This window comes from Neomonachus schauinslandi, chromosome 3, assembly GCF_002201575.2.
Source record: "Neomonachus schauinslandi chromosome 3, ASM220157v2, whole genome shotgun sequence".
Taxonomy (NCBI): Eukaryota; Metazoa; Chordata; class Mammalia; order Carnivora; family Phocidae; genus Neomonachus; species Neomonachus schauinslandi.
The window spans coordinates 103,702,153-103,727,281 of NC_058405.1; the positions used below are offsets into that span (position 1 = coordinate 103,702,153).

Below are 25,129 nucleotides of genomic sequence, written 5' to 3' on the forward strand. Positions count from 1 at the left end.
GAAAGTCGGAAGGAACTCAAATACATGGAGGCTAAAGAGCATCCTACTGAAGAATGAATGGGTCAACCAGGAAATTAAAGAAGAATTAAAAAAATACATGGAAACCAATGAAAATGAAAACACAACTATTCAAAATCTTTGGGATGCAGCAAAGGCAGTCCTAAGAGGAAAGTATATAGCAATACAAGCCTTTCTCAAGAAGCAAGAAAGGTCTCAAGTACACAACCTAACCCTACACCTAAAGGAGCTGGAGAAAGAACAGCAACTAAAGCCTAAACCCAGCAGGAGAAGAGAAATAATAAAGATCAGAGCAGAAATCAATGAAATAGAAACCAAAAGAACAGTAGAACAGATCAACGAAACTAGGAGCTGGTTCTTTGAAAGAATTAACAAGATTGATAAACCCCTGGTGAGACTTATCAAAAAGAAAAGAGAAATGGCCCAAATCAACAAAATCATGAATGAAAGAGGAGACATCACAACCAACACCAAAGAAATACAAACAATTATAAGAACATATTATGAGCAACTCTATGCCAGCAAATTAGATAACCTGGAAGAAATGAATACATTCCTAGAGATGTATCAACTACCAAAACTGAACCAGGAAGAAATAGAAAACCTGAACAGACCTATAACCACTAAGGAAATTGAAGCAGTCATCAAAAATCTCCCAAAAAACAAAAGCCCAGGGCCAGATGGCTTCCCAGGGGAATTCTACCAAACATTTCAAGAAGAATTAATACCTATTCTTCTGAAACTGTTCCAAAAAATAGAAATGGAAGGAAAACTTCCAAACTCGTTTTATGAGGCTACCATTACCTTGATCCCAAAACCAGGCAAAGACCCCATCAAAAAGGAGAATTACAGACCAATATCCTTGATGAACATGGATGCAAAAATTCTCACCAAAATACTAGCCAACAGGATCCAACAGTCCATTAAAAGGATTATTCACCACAACCAAGTGGGATTTATCCCTGGGCTGCAAAGTTGGTTCAACATCCACAAATCAATCAACGTGATACAATACATTAACAAAAGAAAGAACAAGAATCATATGATCCTCTCAATAGATGCAGAAAAAGCATCTGACAAAGTACAGCATCCTTTCTTGATCAAAACTCTTCAGAGTATAAACATAGAGTGTACATACCTCAATATCATAAAAGCCATCTATGAAAAACCCACAGCCAATATCATTCTCAATGGGGAAAACCTGAGAGCTTTCCCCCTAAGGTCAGAAACAAGGCAGGGATGTCCACTATCACCACTGCTATTCAACATAGTATTAGAAGTCCTAGCCACAGCAATCAGACAACAAAAAGAAATAAAAGGCATCCAAATCGGCAAAGAAAAAGTCAAACTCTCACTCTTTGCAGATGATATGATATTTTATGTGGAAAACCCAAAAGACTCCACCCAAAACTGCTAGAACTCATACAGGAATTCAGTAAAGTGGCAGGATATAAAATCAATGCACAGAAGTCAGTGGCATTCCTATACACCACCAACAAGACAGAAGAAAGAGAAATTAAGGAGTTGATCCCATTTACAATTGCACCCAAAACCATAAGATACCTAGGAATAAATCTAACCAAAGAGACAAAGGATCTGTACTCAGAAAACTATAAAATACTCATGAAAGAAATTGAGGAAGACACAAAGAAATGTGTCGGAATGCTCATGGATTGGAAGAACAAATATTGTGAAGATGTCAATGCTACCTAGAGCAATCTACACATTCAATGCAATCCCCATCAAAATACCAACCACTTTTTTCAAAGAAATGGAACAAATAATCCTAAAATTTGTATGGAACCAGAAAAGACCCCGAATAGCCAGAGGAATGTTGAAAAAGAAAAGCAAAGCTGGCGGCATCACAATTTCAGACTTCCAGCTCTATTACAAAGCTGTCATCATCAAGACAGTATGGTACTGGCACAAAAACAGACAGATAGATCAATGGAACAGAATAGAGAGCCCAGAAATGGACCCTCAACTCTATGGTCAACTCATCTTTGACAAAGCAGGAAAGAATGTCCAATGGAACAAAGACAGTCTCTTCAATAAATTGTGTTGGGAAAATTGGACAGCCACATGCAGAAGAATGAAACTGGACCATTTCCTTACACCACACACAAAAATAGACTCAAAATGGTTGAAAGACCTAAATGTAAGACAGGAGTCCATCAAAATCCTAAAGGAGAACACAGGCAGCAACCTCTTTGACCTCAGTCGCAGCAACTTCTTCCTAGAAAGATCGCCAAAGGCAAGGGAAGCAAGGGCAAAAATGAACTATTGGGACTTCATCAAGATAGAAAGCTTTTGCACAGCAGAAGAAACAGTCAAGAAAACCAAAAGACAACCGACAGAATGGGAGAAGATATTTGCAAATGACATATCAGATAAAGGGCTAGTATCCAAAATCTATAAAGAACTTATCAAACTCAACACCCAAAGAACAAATGATCCAATCAAGAAATGAGCAGAAGACATGAACAGACATTTTTCCAAAGACATCCAAATGGCCAACAGACACATGAAAAAGTGCTCAACATCACTCAGCATCAGGGAAATCCAAATCAAAACCTCAATGAGATACCACCTCACACCAGTCAGATGGCTAAAATTAACAAGTCTGGAAACGACAGATGTTGGTGGGGATGCAGAAAAAGGGGAACCCTCCTACACTGTTGGTGGAATGCAAGCTGGTGCAACCACTCTGGAAAACAGTATAGACTTTCCTCAAAAAGTTGAAAATAGAGCTACCATGTGATCCAGCAAATGCACTACTGGGTATTTACCCCAAAGATACAAATGTAGGGATCCGAAGGGTACATGCACCCCGATGTTTATAGCAGCAATGTCCACAATAGCCAAACTATGGAAAGAGCCAAGATGTCCATCGACAGATGAATGGATAAAGAAGATGTGGTATATATATACAATGGAATATTATGCAGCCATCAAAAGGAATGAAATCTTGCCATTTGCAACGACGTGGATGGAACTGGAAGGTGTTATGCTGAGTGAAATAAGTCAATCAGAGAAGACATGTATCATACGACCTCACTGATAGGAGGAATTCTTAATCTCAGGAAACAAACTGAGGGTTGCTGGAGTGGGGGGTGGGGTGGGAGGGATGGGGTGGCTGGATGATAGACATTGGGGAGGGTATGTGCTATGGTGAGCGCTGTGAATTGTGCAAGACTGTTGAGCAATCTACACATTCAATGCAATCCCCATCAAAATACCAACCACTTTTTTCAAAGAAATGGAAATTTCCCCCTCCGGGGAAATTGGAGGGGGAGACGAACCATGAGAGACGATGGGCTTTGAGAAACAAACTGAGGGTTCTAGAGGCGGGGGGCGGTGGGAGGATGCGTTAGCCTGGTGATGGGTATTAAAGAGGGCCTGTTCTGCATGGAGCACTGGGTGTTATGCACAAATAATGAATCACGGAACACTACATCAAAAACTAATGATGTAATGTATGGTGATTAACATAACAATAAAAAATTTTTAAAAAAAGAAAAAATGCTCACCATAAAAAAAAAAAAGAAAAAAAGAAAAGATACCACTTTTGATGTGGTGGGAAAAGTTCAGTAGGAGAGTGTTATCTGTGTACGTGTATGTGTGTGCATGCAAGGGCAGGAGCAAGAACATACTGGCCTGCCCAGGGTGTCTGCAACACACTCACTCCAGAGCCTACAGGAGCCTTTGCAGACGCTCAGCCACCATAGATAGAAAGGCCTAGAGCATAGTCCACCGTGGTTATCAGACTTTATCCCAGTAAGTAAAGTCATTATTTATACAGAGCTATAATTTCATGAAAATATACTGTACTTCAGATTTTAACACCAACAGGGGATCTGTTTACTTGTTTATTACTGTGTTTATCTCTGGGGGAGAAGATGCAACTCTTATAGTATACCTTCATAGATACCTTTTTTTAAAAAATGAGAATTGCCTTAAAGAAGAAATTTAATTAAAAGTGCATTCCAATGTAGAAGAAAGTGATTCATACCATTGATAAAAATAGAGTACCTCAGAGTTTACATTTTGGCAAATTTGAAAATCCCCAATTTTTCCATAAAAAGGAAATACATTCTAGCTCCTAAGAGCTGAATTTAATAGTTTTAAGCTACTTTTTAAAATCTCAAAAACACTGGATCAAATTTTCCATTCAAAAGTGCTACTCTCCAGTTTTGATATGCATAATATAATCTGGGTTTGTGATAAGCTCTTTGAAGACTGTAATCCCACTATGTTTTAATTGTAACAAATACATACATCAAGTGTGATTTAGTTCACATTTTTATTAGCCAACTATTATTGATGATCATCTTTTTCAGTTTTATTTGCTGTCTTTTAACTTCTACAAAGTATTTTTTATCTTATTACTGCATTTTAAAATATTGAAATTCAAAGGCTTTACTAAAATTCTCTGAGCCAGCCCTAACAACTGGTAAGAGCTGTACCAGAGGCAAAATGAAATATGTGAATTTCTACTAAAGAGGGAAATCTTATCCAGGAGGGCAATATCAGGAGGATCACTCATCCATTTCCCTTAAAAAGGAAAAGTTGTTAAATAGAGATGTGTACCCTAGGCAGAGTGCCTGACAGAGCTATACTCAAAAACATTGCCTGAATTGAACTGAACTGAAGGAAACTGAGATGGGGGGAAAAAAAAAAAAGTCTTAAGAAACTAGGTCTATCTGTGCAAAATGCTGACCCCTTCCCAACAATGCAAAGACAAAGTATTTAATTGGAAGAGGCCAAAGAGGTCACTTGGTTCAGCTTCTCACAGCCAGGAATCTCCTACGGCAGTGGGCCTCAGTGTGGCTGTGTTTGCTCCCCAGGGCACATTTGTCAAAGTCTGGAGACATTTTTGGTTGTCACAATTGGGAGAGTGTGCTACTGGCATCTAGTGGGAGAGGCCAGGGACACTGCTGAACATCCCACAATGCACAGGATGGTCCCTTTATCCCTACCCCTAACCCCTCACTCAAGTAATTACTTGACCCATAACGTCAACAGTGCTGAGACTGGGCAACCCTGCCCTACAGCATGACCCAAGAGATTGCCTCTGCTTACCCCTTTTTTTCAGATCACCTTATTGAGGCATGATTGACATACAAAAAGCTATACATTTATCATGTATACACTTGGAGATGAGTATACGCTCATGAAACCATCGCCGTAATCTGTGCCGTTAACATACCCATCACAGCCCAGTGAAGGCACACGCATGACCTCACAAGCATGCTTTCACAACTGCTGGGAAGCTCCCTCCACTAAGAAGACCTCCCTTATCTTGAAATTCATAGAGTGATAGTATTTGTCAAAAACACTACACAAAAAGAAGAGCACTTATACAAAATCACACTGGAAGGTCAAAATGCCATCTCCACTTTACTATTAAATGTATTCTTCTAATCTGTTTATATGACAGAAAAAGTAAAAGTGCACTGTAAATAAATTTACATGCTGAATTTTTGTTTGTTGTATTATTATTTTTTTTAGAGATTTTATTTATTTGAGAGAGAGAATGAGAGACAGCACAAGAGGGAAGAGGGTCAGAGGGAGAAGCAGACCCCCTGCTGAGCAGGGAGCCCGACGTGGGACTCGATCTCGGGACTCCAGGATCATGACCTGAGCCGAAGGCAGTCGCTTAACCAACTGAGCCACCCAGGTGCCCTGTTGTATTATTTTTAATTCTTCTATTGTTTGGTACCTTTTAAGACTTTAAGTCTATTTCTTAGTTTTTTAACATTCTACAGCTTCTCTTAACTTCTTCCTATGAAAAGATGAGGAAACTGGCATTCTTGCCTCTCTTCACCTGTGTATTCCTTTTACCTCCAAATTTTTATTATATTCTATTACTTAAGTTCATTAATATTCATATGGTTACATTCCATTCTTAGACTATATTTAAATCATCCATGCTTTGTGTATAAATCCATTCTAAACATTCTAAAACTGGAAGGATTGACATGGAATTCCCTTTAGAACCACAGTGTGACCGAACTAGACAACGAAACGGAACCCCACGCCTTTCCAAGGTCACAGGCTAACAGATCCTTTTCTAGCTTCCTTCACTTCTGAGTCATACTCAGACACCACTCTATCCCACAGCATCCCCCTGTTCTATCTTTCTTCTTGCTTGGCTGAGGTATGTCTTTGAAGATTGTTCCATATGGCATGAGTGGTAACTCCCCTGGGATCCTCACATGCCCCAAATGTCATTTTTTGTTTTCTCTGATTTTCTCTGCTTCTTCCTCCTCCTTTTTCCTTCATACTTAACAATTTGGCCGTTGGTTCAATATCCCTTTCCCCTCAGAACTATGAAGGCATTATGCCATTGCTTCTAACATCCAGTGTGGTTAATGAGAAGTGTTTGTGTTTGCCAGTAATCTCTTGTTTCTCTGAAAACTCTTAGGATTTTCTATTTTTTCCTTCGAGCTCAGAAATTTCACCAGATTTTTTTTTTTTTTAATCAGCCCCTCCAACACTGTTTTTTTGTTTGTTTGTTTTGGTTTCTGTTTTGTTTTGTTTTTTGTTTTTTGTTTTTTCACTAGGTTCCCTCCCCTCACAGTCTCTGTTTCTGGAGCGTCTCACTGGATTTTCTGAATTTGTCCTCTGTGTCTCTTCATTGTTTGATCCTATTTCCTATTTTGGTCTTTTGGTTCTGTCGTGGCAGACTTCCTCTTAAAAGTTCACCAGCATGAACTTTAGCCCTGTTCTTTTCAAACTTCTTCCCAACTTTTAAATTTTGTCAGTTATATATTTCATTTCCAGGAATTCTTTCTCATGACCCAGTTGATCTTTCCTCATAGCAGCCTGTTCTTATTTTCAGGATGCAATATCCTCCTGAGTTTCTGAGAATACTAATTAGGAATCCTTAAAATTGAAATCTATCTCCTCTTATTATTTGTTTCCTCCAGGGTAGCTCCTCTTCTTATCCTCCTCCTCCTTTTTGCCAATGATTTCTCTTAAATGTCTGGTGATCTTTGGTTGTGTAAGTTTATGAGTGAAAAATCACGCTAATTAAGATGAAGAGCTGGAGGGGTTTGGGTCTCTTTCTCTAACAGAGTTCTTCCTTTAGTGGGAGTTCTGATCACAAGCTCTCTAATGGAACACAGAGTGTTGATTCCCTACAATGTGTAGAACAGTTGATCAAAGTATCCCACCTTTTTCAAGCCAACCAGATGCTCTCAACCTAAACATGACATCTTAAATGAAGCAAAACAAGGACTGGAGAAAAAAAAGGTTGGCATTTATTCATCCTCTTGCCTAATTGATACTTTCCTGATAGCCAGACCCTTGATTCTGCTCTAGACATGCCTGGTTCTCCAACCTTTTCTGTGAGTCGCCCTGTTCTCATGAATTTCTTCTCTGCTTAAGTTTGTCAGAGATCCTGTTGTTTGCATACCAAGAAGGTAAGATGTTGCAGATGGAAAGAAGCACTGATCTTTGTTAAGCTAATGCTAGGTACTAGGCATTTTACATTTTTTGTATATAATCATCACAACCCTATGAAATAGCTATAATTGACATTATTTTATGAAGAAACTGAAATTGAGTAGATGTACTGGCTTGTCCAAGATGCCAAAGAAAGCACTGAATCCAAGTCATTCTGACATGCAAACTTGGGCTTTCCCTCCACTCGGACGTACTCATGGAGTATGAAGGGTACAGACCTGGCTGCAGTTTATAGTATGTGAGGAATATTGGACAAGAGATTTAAGGCTGAAAAACCAGGCAACAAAATGTAGATGCGATGCGTTAAGAAAACGGGAATCACAATCTCATTCTTAAAAGTTGAGCGACATAGTAAATCAAAAGAAGATTTAAGAAAGATGATTCTGTGGCATGTGGGGTGAATTTAGAAGGCTTGTTTTGGAATAAAGTAGACCAGCTAGGAGGCTGCTGTAGTGATGAAATGGCAGCAGGTGGAGAGGAAGAGACAGTTTACAGAAAGATTTGGAAGGAAATTTCATAGGATTTTGCGAGTGAATGGATATTGTAGGGGATGAAGAAAAATGAGCCAAAAATGACTAAAAGATTTCCAGTTGCAATGGGGAAAGCTGAGTGAATGTATTTACCTTGCCTCCCTCCCAGATTTCCAATGACGTGAACTAGGAATGCAAAAACAAGAATGAATGCATAGTGGTGCTAGAAAGAGGAAAGGATGCCAAGAATCCACAAGATTTGAGAACCTTTAGAGGAAGGAAGGAAGAGTGAATCAGAATGATGCAAAAACCAGATGTGCTGAGCAGCCTGTAACCAATCAAAGGCAAAGGAGAAGAGCACCTGAGCAGAAGCTAGGGTTTACACCCCCACCCCAACTGAGTACCATCTTCCCACCACCAAGCTCAGCCTAGGAGGAGCTGGGAGCACACACAGGCACCAGGGCAGCTCTCAGGAGGCTGCAACGTCCTCCAGTGAGCAGAAAGAGGGCTGAGGCTCTGGATGCTCACCTCTTAATGTGAGGCTCCATTCACCTTGGACAGCTTACAGAATTAACTATGGAATCTGCCACAGAAAGCTTCTAGTTACAGCTGCAGATCTAGAGAGAGAATGAAGGCAGTCCCCAGCTACTACTGTTCCAAAACATACAAACTTGGGGAGGGGGGGATATGGTGTAAATTCACAGGTATGAAGTAAATTTTTTAAAATTAAAGTAAGAGTATATACTATTTTATGCTAAACAAATTTGAAGATGCACAAAAATTCATCCTTTTCTTTTAAAATTAATAAAATGGAATCAATAAAGGTTGAAAAAAAAAATCTAATAGCAACAAAATGTTTATAAAAGATCTCTCCTGAAACAAAAAGGCTCAAATGGATTAAAATGATTCCCAACAAACATCCAAGGGAGAAGCAATTCTCAACTATCTTAATTTCTCCCAGAACTGAGGAAAAAAATAGAAGTCTTTCTAATCATGATCCTAGAATAATCCTGATGCAAAACCTGATGTGTTCCACTTTTGCTATATTTTACTTATGAATAATCAATGTTCCTAAATAAAATACTAACAATGTAAAAACACATGTACCAGTGTATTAAAATACAGATCATTTAACTTGGTTTAAACAGCTTAGTATTAGGAAAATATTAGGAAATATATTAGGAAATTTATGTTTCATAATTCAAAAATATGAAGAGGTTAGCATTTTAAAAATATATGATCATTTTGAAGGATGCTACAACATATCTGAAATCCGGTACCTGGGTGGCTCAGTTAAGCGACTGCCTTCGGCTCAGTCATGATCCCGGAGTCCTGGGATTGAGTCCCACATGGGCTCCCTGCTCAGTGGGGAGTCTGCTTCTCCTTCTAACCCTCCACCCTCTCATGCTCTCTCTCTCCCTCTCTCATTCTCTCTCTCAAATAAATAAAATCTTTAAAAAAAATTTAATAAAAAAATAATAAAAATAAAAAAACATATCTGAAATCAACCTCTGATCAACAAATTTATTCTAATGTGGAATATAAAAGTATATTCTTGATAGATTATCAGAAGCTAAAAGTAAACATCATATTTAGCAAAGTTTCCATTAAAGTTGGAAATATGAAAACGCTATCCTTCCCAGTATTGATAGTCAACAATATTCTGAAGGTTTTACTCAGTATACCTGGAGAAGAGGTTTTAATTCAAGAGGCATCAATGTTTAATAGAAAGAGCCAAATATAAGATTATTTATAGATAATATAATTATCTATATATAAAATCTCCCAGGAGAATCAAATTAAAGATCATTAAAAATAATCTAGTTCAGAAATAGAACTCATACAAACATAAATACACTAAAATAAATATCTTTCCTTGATTGCCAGCAAAAAATAATTTTAAAATGTCAGGCATAGAAACAGTATCCACAACAACGCCATAATGTATAAAATATCCAGGAATAATAAAATAAACAATTGTGGAAGAGCGATATAAAAAAATTATAGAAGTTTAAAGCTGTAGAAAAAAAAGAATGGAAAAATTAAGAAAATTTATAAGAATAAGAAATACAAATGGTTAAATGTGAAAACACACTTCACTTTCCTAATAAACAATGAGGTATTTTACTCTAATAGATCGGCAAAGTTAAAAAGAAGGGAATACGCTCTCCAGATAGGGACATAGATATGCAAATACACTGTGTGTGGGTCTGTATTTTGGTATAGTCAATTAGGGGACAATTTATATTTATCAAAAATCATATTGCACATTCCCAACATTGAACCAGTATTTTCAATTCTAGGAATTCACTTTGTATATTCACAAATATATTCAAAAAATTCAAAACAGTCAAAATATTAATAAGGGATTGATCAAATACATTATGGTATGTCAATGCTATAAAATACTATGAATCCTCAAAAATATAAGTTGTTCTATATTGCATAAAAATGGCCACAATATATCATTACATTAAAAATGTTATAGAACATTATGTCGTGTTGATATAATTATGATAAAAGCATACATATCCATAATTTCTGGAAAAATACACATTAAATTATTCATAGTGCTTATCTCTTACTGTGAGATGGCAGAATGCAGACAGGGGTGAGAATGGCTATTTTAAAAATTTCTGAATATTAAAAAAAAAACATTTAAACAGAAATCTTAGGTTGGTTTTCCCAGAAGCAGACCCTGAGACAAGTGTTTGAATGCAAGTGATTTCTAATGAAGGGGTTCCAGGAAAGTCCGGGAAGAGCATGGGGCCGCAGGTCAGAGAGTGGAAGGAAGCCACAGAAGGGTGTGATCTCAAGCAAAATCCACTCGAGAGTCAACCTGCTGCCTCAAAGGGAACTCTGGAATATTCCACCAAGTCTCAGAGCAAGCCAACTCTGGCACCTGTGAGTCGTTTTTTAAGAGCTGGCTCAAGAAGGGGAGGGAAGGGACTGGAATGACATTCTGACTCTGAGTGCTTTCTGGCAAGGTGCATCCAACACCCACACCTGGGGGTGCTTCTCTGAAGGAGATTTACAGTTGCCCCGTGTTAGAACAGAAACCAAAAAGTGGAGGGGAGGGGGTTGTCCATAGAAATGTTAAAAAGAGATCCAAGGACATCTGGGTGGAGAGCCCACAAAATCCACTCTGATATACTATCTTTACAAATGTAGGAAAGGGAAGAGAGAACAAGAGGAAGTTTGCTACTGCTAAAGCACAATTATATACGAATGCTAGCAAGTTCCGCACAAGTTTAAGCACCTACTAGGTAGCCCGCCCCATCCCCCAGGCTCCTTCTCATAGTCCAACCTGCCCCTTAGACAACCGGGATTAACTGGCCTTTAACAGAAATCAAGATCTTTTGCTCTCTTCCTGTTCATCTTTTCAAATCTCATGTGGTGCAGGTTGAGATCCTGAGAAATTAGAAGAACTCTCAAATCTTCTGTTGATCCTAACTGGAACTACATTTACTCTGCCAATAACAGCCCTAAAGCTATATGAAAGCCAAAGTACTTGGCAAACTAAACTCTGGGAGGCTAAATTCTAAATGGAACTCATGGTTAAGGGGCATGATCCAACAATCTGTTCCTTGTGTTTACCTTCTTTGACTTTATGACAAACTTGTTTAAAACTTTCCGAAAATGAATGAGTTGAGGTTTCTACCTCAGCATGGACACTGAACAGAATGAGATGTTCCCTAGAGATGTTCCTTGAACCTATCGTTCTGGAGGTCAAAGACAGATCTCAAGACCTTCTGCTAGAAATGGATGCTGCCCTGACCTAAGAGCTGGACTAGGTAGACAATTCAAGTTTTATCTTTTTCTGGTCTACAGCCCATCTCTGAAACTTCAATGCTTTTGTAAAGTGGATGCAGTCACTACTGTTCTGCTTACGTTTTAGAGCTGACGTGAAGATAAAACACGAGATCACATATGTGAAAGAATCTAGTAAACCATGTAGCGCTTTATACCAAGTCACTTGTCTGAACACAAAGATACCAGACATTAAAAAGGGGGAGGTGGTGACTTTAAAATCTGAACCCATGAATATTAGAAGGCACTTGTTCAGGAAAGATATGTGTGACTTTGAACATGGTGAGTCAATGTGAGTTGGTAGTAAAACATCCAAGTCAAAATGAACAGGAAACTATGGAGATATGGTCTTGGAGCCTGAACAGCAGGGCAGGGAGTGAGGTACAAATTTGGGAGTCATTGACAAGGGATTAAGAGGTGAACTCACGATTATGGAAAACACACCTTTGAAAACTTCACCTCCCTTTTTTTTTTTATCTCTGTAGCAATATTCCTTACACCGATCCCAATTGTCTTCTGTTTAGATTATCAAAATGTAAAACTTCGTTAATAAAAATTATTGTTATCATTACTACAAAATGTTAAGTAGTTGTTTAGAGTCCCTATTCTCTTATTGTATACATTATCCATTCAAAATGTCGTGCAGATTGTTATACTCAATCAACCACTTTCACCGGTTAAGTCTGCACACAAAAATGAGGGATAGAATTCTGGGATGGAAATCCCATGGACTTTATAGAACCACATAAATTAAACATGTGGTCTCTCCCTACTCATAATCTAGACTATTTCTTAAGTTACTGTTCTGAATGAATAAATACACATGCTATGTAACTTACGGTAAAACTGATAAGATTTTAAAATTGTCAGTATTATTACAATGCTTGAAACTCACAATCTTGCATATTCTTGCATGGAGAATTAAACAAGTGTTTTTATGACCCTAGAGTTACTTTATTTGGCCCTGAACAGCAATATCACAAAGTCAGGGTTCATTTCTAAAGACATTTACATTGTTTAAAGTGTAATTGGAGTGAACCCCAGGACTAGTCCATCTGTTTCAGATGTTTCCTAATGTTAAGACCACTGACATATTCTCCACCTTTGATAGGGTCTCACATGCCAGCTCTTTGTTGGTTGTCTTTTAAAAATTCCGTACCATTTACATCCGAATTCCTGAAACCTTCGGATTTAGTTAAAAATATTTCTGATGTAAATAGGCTAGATTCTATTGAGGCGTACAAAAGTCACATGATCATTTTCTGGTTGAAGTACAGTATTACACCGTTATGTTGTTTATCTTAATAATTAGAATTTAACTGAGAGTCAATTTACTTTTTATTTAAATTAAAGCAATGACTAGATGTTAGTAGTTTGCAATTTAAAAATAGTAGAGAGGGGAAAAAGCCTGAATACACCATTTTAATTTAAATTTTATTGATTTTGTTGATTATATGGGTTAAATAAATGTTCATCAATTCCCTTTGCCTACTTCCAACAATTTTCTCTTCCCATAAGCAGGGATACCATTAATCAATTTTGCAGTGTTTTAAATCTACTTCTAAATATACCTATCATTTGTGATGTGGTTACACAGCATAAACTCCATGTAAAACTTATATTTAGGGATTCCTGGGTGGCTCAGTCGTTAAGCATCTGCCTTCGGCTCAGGTCATGATCCCAGGGTCCTAGGATCGAGCCCTGTATCAGGCTCCCTGCTCAACCGGGAGCCTGCTTCTCCCTCTCCCACTCCCCCTGCTTGTGTTCCTTCGCTCTGTGAAATAAATAAATAAAATCTTTAAAAAAAAACCCAACATATTTAAAACAATTATGTTTGTATGTAAGACATACCTCAAATTGTATAGTAATTAAAGATGTAGTTCATAAAAAGAAAAATCCAGAACACTGTTACCATATAATAAAAAAAGGAAAGTGATGCTAGAAATCACTTTTCATCCGTTTATCATTAATGACTTCATTTATAGATGAGGGGTTGAGGTTGTTAAGTGATTTGCCCAAGACACGTACACACACATGTGTGCGCACACATTCACACACACACACTCTCAGACCAGTCCTATTCTGCTTACTGCTATGTCCTCAACATCTGCTATAATCTCGGTGCATAGTCTGGGTCAAAATAGTCAATATTTGTTGAACGTGCAATTTATTTAGAAATGGAACACCAAACGCATTGTTCATTCCAATCTACAAATGGAAACATTTAAAATGTCCTTCTCAATCTTATAGTTTTATATAAGGAGAGAAGAGAACGTGGTAAACTGTATGGAAGAAACTTGAAAACAGTAAGAATATGCAACTCTAAGACAGCATTATTATTGTAGTTTAAGTATACAAAACTTCCCTAGTTCCTTACCATACATCCATAAATCTAGGACAGACAAAATTTATAAGAACGGTAAGTTCATAGGCACTATTTTAACTTCTTGAATGATCTGGCCAGGAAAAAAGGAAAATACGTTCTATAGCTTTTGGGTTTAAATAATGACATTTTAATTTTTAATGGTTATTCTACAAAGAAACAGAATTCCTTATTACATATTGATCTTACATACATCAACCATACAGTTGTTTGAAGGTTTTTATCTAGATTTTCATAAATTAAAAGTAACATAAAATGGAAGTTTTCAATCAATCATATCTTAGAATTCCTTCTATTAATATGAAAATCTACGCTGTAAATTGCTTTAAATCCTTTTTTTACTGAGCAGGGTTTTGAAATAAAGAATGGAGTTGTATTAACACCATTGGTCATTTCAAAAGTAGTAAAAAAATTTCAAGTAGATTGTTAGCAAATAAAACTCACAAAAATAATCATTAGGGCATCTGAATTTGGCACAATTAAAAACATTTATGATGAAATAGTGTTTCAAAGTCTTACGATGGTGCAATAAATGGGTTAATTGGGAAAGGATTATTTTAAAATAATTTAAACACTATTACCTCTGTGCCAGATTAATACAGAAATTAGTTTGTTAAGTCATTGTCTTGCATACTGTACGAATACTGAGAGAGTAACCTCACATGGATGAGTGCTCAAAATCATTTGGACCAATTTTTTAAAGCAGCTTTAAAATAATTGACTCCCAAATCAAGATATTAAATGCCAACTTCTTACCAGCAATAATGCTTATGGCTAAGATAGAAATGAGATTCTTTACGGAAACGCTGACACAGCCCTAACTGTAGGCACTTGAGTGTGCAGCTATAATTCTTTTTTCAAATCTTAGCCAGCAATGCTTCAGGTAAAAGAGTCTGCAGAATACGTAAACAGTAAGAGACAGTCTTAGAGCTTTTACAAAAATCACAAACCTGTGACACATTTATATTCACTTTTGGTTGCTACTGCTAAACGTCTAAATCATTCAAAGTGTATTGATTAGCTCTTTAATACGTAAAAGGTGGGCAACCTATTATAAAATCAACATTTCTTAACTCATTTGATTTGCGAGAGCTACACATTTTAAGCTGACAATGTAAAACCTCTAAAAGGGTTTTCAAAAAGCCTTCTGCCTTATTTAGCATTTTGATCATTAATCAAAAACAATAAAAAAAGAATATTAAAAAAACACAACAAAGATTAAGAAAGCTTGTCTTTTCCACTTGGAAATCTATTAAGCTATAAAATAAGTTCCCAAGAGGGGTCAGTTTCCTATGGAGAAGGCATTTAAAACTGAACCAGATAACATAAATCTCAGGATAGGCCAAGGGAACACAACTTACACTGAGAGGTAAGTGGCTAGCATAGAGGACTTAGCTGTCTAATCCTAATTCTCATTTTTAAGAATGTCTAAGATAATGATGCTTTTAATGAGGAATTAATTTTAATGGCCTGTCAACTCTAAGTCGTAACCATGATATGGTGGTACTTTTACTCTTGTGCGTTGTCATCTCGCCAAGAGACCATTGATCCTACACTAGAAAATACTGCTTTGATGTTTATTGATCAGAACTGTATGAGAGAAATTATGATTTTTGAATGGAAGACAGTCATGAGTTACCACTTTTTGTAAATACGGAGCTGAGAATAAATATATGTTATGAATATCATACTAAACAAATATTAAAATTATTAATTTGTTAAAAGATAAACAAAATACACTTAATAAGTTCATGTGGGATGATACTACACAATGAGGATGAACTTAAAATTGTAACACCTTGCATCACAAGTGTTCTGGTTTTATAGAATTCTAAAAATTCGCTAACTTACATCACTTCTAATTTATATTTTACTTTATAAAATCATTATATCACAGAAAAAAAGTTGAAATGTATAACAAACTTATTTTAAAAATCATCACTCAATTTTATCTTAAACTCAAGCTAATAATCCACTTAAATTCAAATTTAATCTTTTTACAATCTGCATTTTACTTAAAGGCAAAAATCACACTTATTATGAGTTCCAAATTATCATGTAAATCTGTAAGAAGTCATCATCTGGCGAAGTCTTTACTTTGTATCATGTCAGGAAATAACACTCATTATATTATAATATTAATTCCAAATGCTAATTTTCTCATCATTAGATGGCAGAAAAGAAATAATGTGCTGTTAATACTGTAATAAAGAATGTGTTGCTGAATAAGGATTTTGGAGAATATAATACATTCAGGATTGATATTTAAATATTGCAACTGCCTAGTAATCCTATTAATTAGGTAAAGCAAGCTATCTGTTAAAACACTGGACAAAGGAAGGAGAACTGGACAAGGGCAGGTAACACACACACGTACTTCATAGGCTACCTGCAATATTTATCAATTCAGCTGACTGTTTTCTTACAAATTTTAAGTATTACAAAAACAAGTAAAAACATTCTAGTTATTGTACCAGTATGATGTAGTTAGTGACTTATTTGGACCCAACTCCTTGTGACTGTTTTTGATGAAACAGACAATTTTCTTAAAATTAAATTTCAAAATCCCCAAATGAATCCACTACTGGTTTAAAATATTTAGCATGTTTTAAAAAGTACATTCTTCATGTTGCCAGGGTGGATGAAAAAATAAAATCCAATTCCAGCAATAACCCAACCTTGCCCCCGCCCCTGTTCCCCCAATGGCAGATCTACTAAATACATATGTCTCTAGTTCCTAGAAAATTAAAAGACTAGTTTCTAAATCAAGAAAACGTTTTATCCACTTGCTATTGGGACTTAGCAAATAAGTTCAATATCAGCCTGAAAAAGGTAGAATAAAACTGGGAGCCATCTAAAGGGCCAAATGATGACCTGCCCTCCTTGATACCTGCCAGGGTGGGGTACATGGTGGGATTGGGGAATGTTTTCATTGAGGTCTACCCTCCTCAGCCACTCTGTTTTCCTTTCACATTCTAACCCCCTTGTGTTATATGGCTGGGAACAGCTCTAAGAATGTGGAGAATGTAAACAGCCTTTTATTGTCCAAAATGATGGCGGTGTAAGGAATGTGTGCTTATCACACAGCTGCAGCTCTGACCTCACTTGCCATGATAAAGTGCTCCAGGAAAAAAACATTACAATCCAAAAACGGATTAGAATTTGACATAAGCTTCCTTAAAAATGCATCAATCAATCCATGCTGTAATATTAGAATCTAGCTCTTAAGGAGGGTATATAATCCCTTCAATATGTATTTCCTATTTCCTGTTGACTATGGTGGTGTGAAAAAAAAATGTAACATTTCCAATACGGTGCCTGATAGGAGAACTTTTCCCATCATATGCCCAAATATATTTCCTCATCTTTAAGAGTCTAACACAGTGGAACAGATACACAGTTCATGATCACTGAATGCAAAATTAAATTAACTAAGAGATTCATGAAGATAACCGGAAGATCTTACCTAAGTACCTGATTTCTCCAGGCTTATGGAGTTTCACTTACACACACCATACAAATGCTGCTGGTTAGACCATCTTTTATTGGAATCCAGCTTAAACATTTTAAAAAGCAAGTGATACTAAGGTCTAAGGTGGCATATATGTTGCATGCACAATGCCTTAGATGTAAAATTTATTTTAACATGCAATATTGTATATAGGCAGGATGTGATGGCTCAGCAAAGGACATCTGGGAACATCACTGCATTTTTCCTCTTGACGCCACTGAAGAATTTCTGACCTAATGCTGTGCAAGTGAAGCTAATCTCTGTTGTAACCAGAATGGACAGGTCTTTCCTTATCCTCTCCCCTTCACTAAGACCTTTTAGAATTCCCTTCCATCCTCAAAATTTGCAAGTACCTCTGCATCTACAGTATCATACATCTCACAGAGAAACTTTCGTAAGTTACTGAATCTCACTCTTTTTTTTTTTTTTTTTTTTATTTTTTTTAAAGATTTTATTTATTTATTTGACAGAGAAAGACACAGCGAGAGAGGGAACACAAACGGGGAGTGGGAGAGGGAGAAGCAGACTCCCTGCCGAGCAGGGAGCCCGATGCGGGACTCGATCCCGGGACTCCAGGATCATGACCTGAGCCGAAGGCAGTCGCTTAACCAACTGAGCCACCCAGGCGCCCTGAATCTCACTCTCTTAAAGGAAATAACAGAGATAGAGACAAGGAGAGGAGAGGAGGAAAGAAAAGAAAAAGGAAAGGGAGAGATCATCGTTCTCTAAGTGCTTGGTTTCCCTAACCTTGTTTTAACAGCCCAGAGCTAAGTGAGCAAAATCTTAAGTATAAGTACCAAAGAAACCGTGGAATCTGGAGTAAACCCTCTTAACAGCACTGTATCAAGGTAAGTGCCTGGAGAGCAGGAGAAATCCATGAACCAGGCGAAAGCAGTCCCTTTCTCTAATTTTACTTTAAAAGTTGTCTTCTGCAAGATTTTACTTGGGATCGCCCTTAAGTATAATTAACTAACAATACATACAGTATGGAGGTATATTTCGGAAGGAGGAGAGTGCGGCGCCACGCGGGAAAAGCGGGGAGAGAAGATAGTTACAGTGCGAACAGTCGCCCACAGCCTCGCTGGCGAACCCGGAACCACCTTCTAATACCCTTCATATTCCTCAGAGCCCCCTCGGCCAGATGAGGCAGGAGAGCTCTTTGGTAGCATACTGCTTAAGAGATTCCCGAGAGGGGGCTCCAGCGTGGAGTTGGGCGTGAAAGTTACATCCTGCATCCCCACCGGCACAAAACCCCATCCCAGTCCCCAGCGCCAGACGCAAAACGAAGAGAAATCCAATATGCCCCCCCCAACCCATCGGTCTTTTGCCAAAGTTTTCTCCTAGCAAGGAGCTACTAACTGACCCTGAGAACAAGGAAGCACGATGCCAGGGTTTGAAAGGATTGCAGGCATCCGGGCAAAATACCATGTGAAACATAAAAACCACCAAACCCCTCAAACTCTGGGCTGGAGGCAAATCTTTCAGACCATCCTCATCCTATCCCTCTACCCTCATCCCCTCTCGCACCTTCTTCCTGGTCACTTTCTGCCTACATTACCCCAGCCCTCAAGTCCCAATCCTTGCTAAGCCCTTCATCCGCCTCAAGGTCCCCTCTATTAAATTCCGCGATTCTTCCCCTCCAACCCCTAAAGCAACTCCAAACTCCCTGCAATCCGCGCGCTTCCAGCCCCGAGGTCCCATGCAACCCCATTCTCTCCTTCCGAGTCGGCCACGGACGCGGTTTTCCCGCCGAAACGCGTCCCCAGCGCGCGAGGCGCGCGGCGGGCCGGACACTCACCAGCTGCAGCAAGCCGGGGACCACGACGAGGGGCAGCGGCCGCAAGCGCATGGTGCCGGCTGGCGCGGCGTCTCACGAGCTGCGCGCCCTCGCCTGCCTCTCGCGCATCTCCACTTCGAGGGGCAGGACTGAGGACGCCAGGGACACCGCGCGGCGCTTCCCTCCCGGAATCCGAGCGCAGCGCAGCGCCGTGCGGGGCTGGTGGGCGGGAGGGGAAGGGGAAGGGGGAGGGCGGGGTGGCGGGAGGTGCTTCTGGGCCCCCCCGCGCGCCCCTCCTTAGAGGGGGCCTGGAAAAGAGCGTGCGGGGCCGCTCGAGACCCGCACGCCTCGCGGGGCTCGCGGGGCTCGCGGGGCTCCAGGGGCGCCCGGGGCTCCGGCGTTCCGGGGCCGGGGTGAGCGCGGGGGGCGCCCGCGGGCTGGAGGCGGCGGCTCCGGCGCTTCGGTGCCGGGTTCCCGCGCGAGGCTGCTCTAGGGATTCGGCCCCGCCGTGCGGCTGCCGGGCAGAGCGGAGAGCCCCCGGAGCTCGGGGAGGCCCGGAGCCTTCTCTGCCCCCGCCCCCGCCCAGCAGAGAGCCGGTCCTGTGGCTCGGCTGGGCCAGCCGCCCTACCCACTGACCCGCTCCCTTTTTACTGGGGAGGTAAGGGCGGGGTGGGGGGGGTCTCCTTACACGGACGCAAGAAAGAGGGCTCCGGGAGAACACTCAAGGAGTTTGGAGGGAAGGCGACAGCAGGGGTCTGGGCGGGGCGTGGGGGGCAGCGAACAAGAAAGGCTGATGCGGGGAGGTGGGGCTGGAGCCCGGGACACCCCGGGAGGGCGCCCCACTCCACGTCAGCGCCCAGCTCCAGAGCCCCAAGCGAGGTGTGCAAAGTGTGGCTGGCTCGGCTGGAAGGATTTCTGGAAGTGGGAAATAGTGGGAACCGAGAGGCACCCGGAGGAGGGGTGGCGGCAGAGCCATGAGAAACCGAGCTAAGTGTGCGGTCCGGACTTGATCGGGTTTAAAGATGGTATAGACAACTGGGTGGCCCGGAGACCGACAGAGCTGCGCCACACAAACCTTCTGCCAGGACGCGGGATATCTTGGAGAGGGGTATCTGAGCCCAGGCGAGGCTGTAAACCTGCAGCCAGTGAGCCTCACCCCCTTGTTAACAACTCGCCATTGGAGAGATCTTTAACCTTCAACTACCTCTGTGCCGGACATTCGAGGAGTAAAGTCAAAGGGCAGTGGGCCTCAGACTCTTCCACTGTTTATGGTGCAGGAGAATTTAACCATCGCTCATCAACCCATTTATTGAGCAGGTGGGAAATTCAAGGTCCAGAGAGGTAAAGCCCCTTTTCCAGGGATGAGTCTCTAGGCAGCTGCTTCAAGAAGAATGAGCAAAACAAGCTTATTTCCTACTTCCAGAAACACAAAGCACTTACTTATGGAAGAAAAACATGTTGAGGCAAGGGAGAAGAATTGCAATTGATTTCCAGTCTTCATAAAATAAAACAACAAAAAGTGAAGTTTGGGCTGAAATTTTAGGGGAAATTCCTAGGGGAAATTTGGGAAAATCTTTCTCCTCTTACAACCCACCTTCCACCCTAAAATAGAAATGAAGGGGAAGTCTGTAAGCCTTTGAATGGTTCAGGACTACGTTTGAAGCAGAGCAGCCTCCGAGGTAGGTCCCAAGGATAGTAGGATTGACTTGGGTATGGCAAGGTCCCACCTTTTCACTGGGTATGCCAAGATTCTACAGATGGGGAGAGAGTTTATTCCAAAGTATTCTGGGATCCCAGTGTGACTTAAAAAGCATGTTGTCTCTGAGGCTGCAAGTGGGGTATCTCTCTAGTACAATTCCATTCTGTGTATGGAAGGAAGGGAGGAAGATAAGTGAGGGCCATGTGTTCTTAACCCCTTGCCAAGCCTGACTGGGAGTTCCAGAACTCTATAGCAAAGGATGCACCAGCTCTGTCCCACTTCTGCTTGTCCTCAGACTCTTACTATTCCTTGCAACAAACTCTTAGACACAATCACTATTTGCATATTTAAATCTATAATTCACCTCCTATAGCTACCCCTGAGGTCCATAAAAATTACCTCTTTACCAAGGCTTAGAGGCCACTTCTAGAAAGTGATTTTATCTTAGAAGCATAAATAAGATCATTTCAAAAATTGGAAGAGATCTCTATGGGTTGGTCTCCTTGTCCAACTTTAGGTCCCTGGATAAGGCTGCATGTTATTTACAGACAGTCTCTGGGAAACAAGAAGGACTAAATGGGGAAGGGTTTGACAGACATAGAGGCACCCCCTTTTAGAGAGGTGCTGCTAGAAGAGGAAGGGGAGGGCAAAGGACTTTGCAAGATTTAGATTCATTTAGATTTGGTGTCTGAGCTTCAGCTGACTCATCTATAAAACCAGAAGGTGGGCTCCCTTCCTGACTTAGTAGTTTCTAATTCTTTTATCCCTAACTCTCTAAATGATGAGTGGTTGACTTAACACATGATTGAAATAAATAATTAAGTGATTTAATTACTGGAATTCTTAACTCTTTGAAGTGGTTCATATTTCTTAGACCATTTCTGTACTTTTGGGACACAGACATAAAATTTTAAAGGGACCTAAACTTGGACATGTGTCCGATTAGTACAAAGTATTCTCACAAAGGAACATGCTGAAAGGTGTCAAATTCCAAGCTAAAAGCTAAGGAACATGAGTGAACTTTTGTGTTCCATTGATAAGGCTGTGTAAGAGAGAAGCACCAAGGGCCTCACTGACTAAGGTCTGGTATTACTGTGTTTTTTATAAGGTGACTACTGGTAATTTACTGTATTCCCCAAATTTTGCTGTACATACAATGGGAAAGTAGGAGAAAGGAAGGAAGGAAAAGAAGATAGAAAGGAAAGAAGAAAGAAGGAGAGACAGGCAGAAAGTAGCATTTAATATGTTGCTTTGTCCTTCAGAATATACAGTCTAATCAGGAAACATGCAATAAACAAAACATAATAGACATTACAAGAAAGTATAAGCTTAAGGGCTGCCTAGTACAATTCGAGGGAAGAAAGATCATTCTAAACCAATACAAAGGCTTCGTGACAGAGATGAAATGGGAGCTGGCTCAGTTTCCAAGAATGGCCAAGATGAGTCTATGTGGGAGAATATGGGAAGAGCTGTTCCATGTGGGAGGAAGAGCAGGAGCAAGGGCAAAGTGGAGGGACTTCATATGACATCATTAGAAGATGGACAAGAAGTGGATCAGACTGGCTAGAGGAAATGTGTTGAGGAAAAATGAGAGGAAAGTTAGGTTATGGGCTAGGCAGTAGAGATCTGAGAATGCCAAGCTGAACAGTTTAGCTTGATCTGCAGAAAATAAGGAGTCTTACAACTTTTGGGAGGAGGAAAGTTACACATCAAGTGACATAGATGTACACACGGGGTGGTCTTGAGGAGGAGGTCACATGATGAGATGGTCATGGTCATTGGAAAGACAAGAATGGAGAGACGTGGGTGCATGAGCTGTTGTAAAGGAACAGCGAACTGAACTTGGGGTTGGAATATTTTTAAACTTTCCTGGCATATTGGAGGAATTTTTTTTCTTCACTTTAAACATCACCACTTTCCCTCGTATAGGCAATTTAACAGCTAGAGAATCAGATCATTGCCTTTTCATTTTGCAAGGGTGGTTTTCACAGTGTGAGGGGAGTGAAAATAGTCTTTTCATATAGACAAGTGGCAGAAAGTAGAACCTAACAAATTTTACTGCCATATGACTCCATTGTAGTCTTTCAAACAGGCAGCCTACAGGGATGCCAACACTTTGAAAGCAAATTTGTCAACTTTTGCTCAACTGGACCATTAGCTTTCTTCTTATGCTTCTCTGTACTTACTTTCTCACTCTACTGTTCATTAGCATCATCACCAGCATGTGGATAAGAACATTCTACGCAGTGTAGCATTTCAGAGTCTTGGTAGATAGTAGACATTAACCAACTTTCTCCCTTATGTTTAAGGAAACAGAAACTCAGTGTTATATGACTTGCTGCAGGTCATCTGGAGACGTGTAGGCAAATCTGAAACTAGATTCAAGGCCTTCAGCTTCCTATGTGGTGCTCTTTCCAATTCATCACTCTGCCTCAGGTAGTTTTCAACTGGCCGGGAGTTATAAAAGTTTTGATGTAGTGAATGAATGAACCTTTAGCTAATAAGAGTTGTGGGAATGATCTATGGATGCTAAAAGCCCCAGAGTCTATCTTATTATTAGGAAAAGATGTTGGACTGACTGAGCCTGAAGCATTGATCTAGTAACGATTCTAGAAGAGTGAGACATGAGGAGAATTACATGGCATGGGGCTACTCTGCAGCCCTCAGGGAAGTGGGATTCAGGACTCAAGAATATGGCAGTACTTAACCCAAGGAAAGAGGGAATTCTCAGGGAGTCTTGGGAACTCTTAGACCTCTGTAATAAGCTGGTGAGCTTTTAGTAGCAATTCTTAACAACTTAAAATTCTTTTTAGTTGCCACTCTTGTTGAGTAATTGAATATTACTGAGTCACTATTTAATAAAATATGATGCCATATTACATTGTCTTTAAACCCTGACTGCACATGGCATCACTGGGGAATTTAACATCTCTAAAAGTAGGCTTGAGCACTGGTATTTTTCACCCAGGAGTTTTTATTATATAGTCAAGGTTGAGAACTACTGCTCTATCAGAAACTTATTTTTTTTCTTCCTTCCTTCTCCCCTTCCTCCTTCCTCCCTCCCTCCCTCCCTCCCTCCTTCCTTCCTTCTCCTACAGAATTGTAGCCAACCCCCATTTGGAATGTACTTAGGTTTTAATGGAATATCATTTGAACCTATTTACATTCTTAGTTATATAGGACTTGTCAGGAGAGAGCTAGACATTTTCTTTGTAGATATTTGGGCCATGACTGGGGAATTTATAAAAGTTTTATCACATGTACGAGTGGCTCCTGGTTCAGACATAAATCAAAGGATTCCTCTGTAGTGAAATATTTTTCTCTCCACAGTTGGTGGCCACAACTGTATGCCTTCACCATCTTGTCCTTGGATGTTAGAAGGTGCTACCCAGAGTGAGCTGCTGGTTGATGCCACTATCAGCAGCCAAGGGGAGAGGTAGAGGGGGAGAGAGGGGGCCTGGGGTTCCCAGTGGGTCCTATGATGAGAGGGTAAAGAGAACATCACTCAAGACTGACAAGGCAGGAGAGAGCTTCTCCCTGAGTTCTAATACTACATATCTATAAATCAGACTGACGTTTTAAATAAACCTTTCATTATTTTTCCATGTATATTTCCATGCATTGTCCATATATGTGTTTTATTGGACTGAATAATCACCTTTTCTACTTATACTTCAAATATGGTGGCTATCACAACTAGGAAATCATTTAACCTGCTTTGGATGTTGCTTACTAGATGGTGTGAAGGCAGAAGAACAGAGCATAGAAGGTTATAATTATAATATCTTGCTTAACCCCTCAGTTTATAGATAAGGAAACTAAGGCTCAGAGAGGGAAAGTGATATTCCTAAGGTCACACAGCCAGGCCATGGCCAGAGAACACTAGACTCCAGATCAGTTGCTCTTTTGACTTCAACTGTGCTAGGCTTATTCTAGGGTGGGATGGGGTGCCTCCTGCAGATCCAGAATGATTAAGAAAGCGACAGCAAAG

General features: G+C 39.9%; 1 protein-coding gene across 1 annotated transcript in view; it reads right to left on the reverse strand.

Annotated features, from left to right (window-relative positions):
* Positions 1-19,558, reverse strand: part of NXPH2 (neurexophilin 2) — a 108,330-nt gene extending 88,772 nt beyond the window's left edge. The window contains exon 1 of the mRNA XM_044913271.1: positions 19,461-19,558. Within this exon, the coding sequence (XP_044769206.1) occupies positions 19,461-19,511 (51 nt within the window). The 5' untranslated portion in view covers positions 19,512-19,558. The remainder of the gene's footprint in view (positions 1-19,460) is intronic.
* Between the last annotated feature and the right edge of the window lie 5,571 nt (positions 19,559-25,129).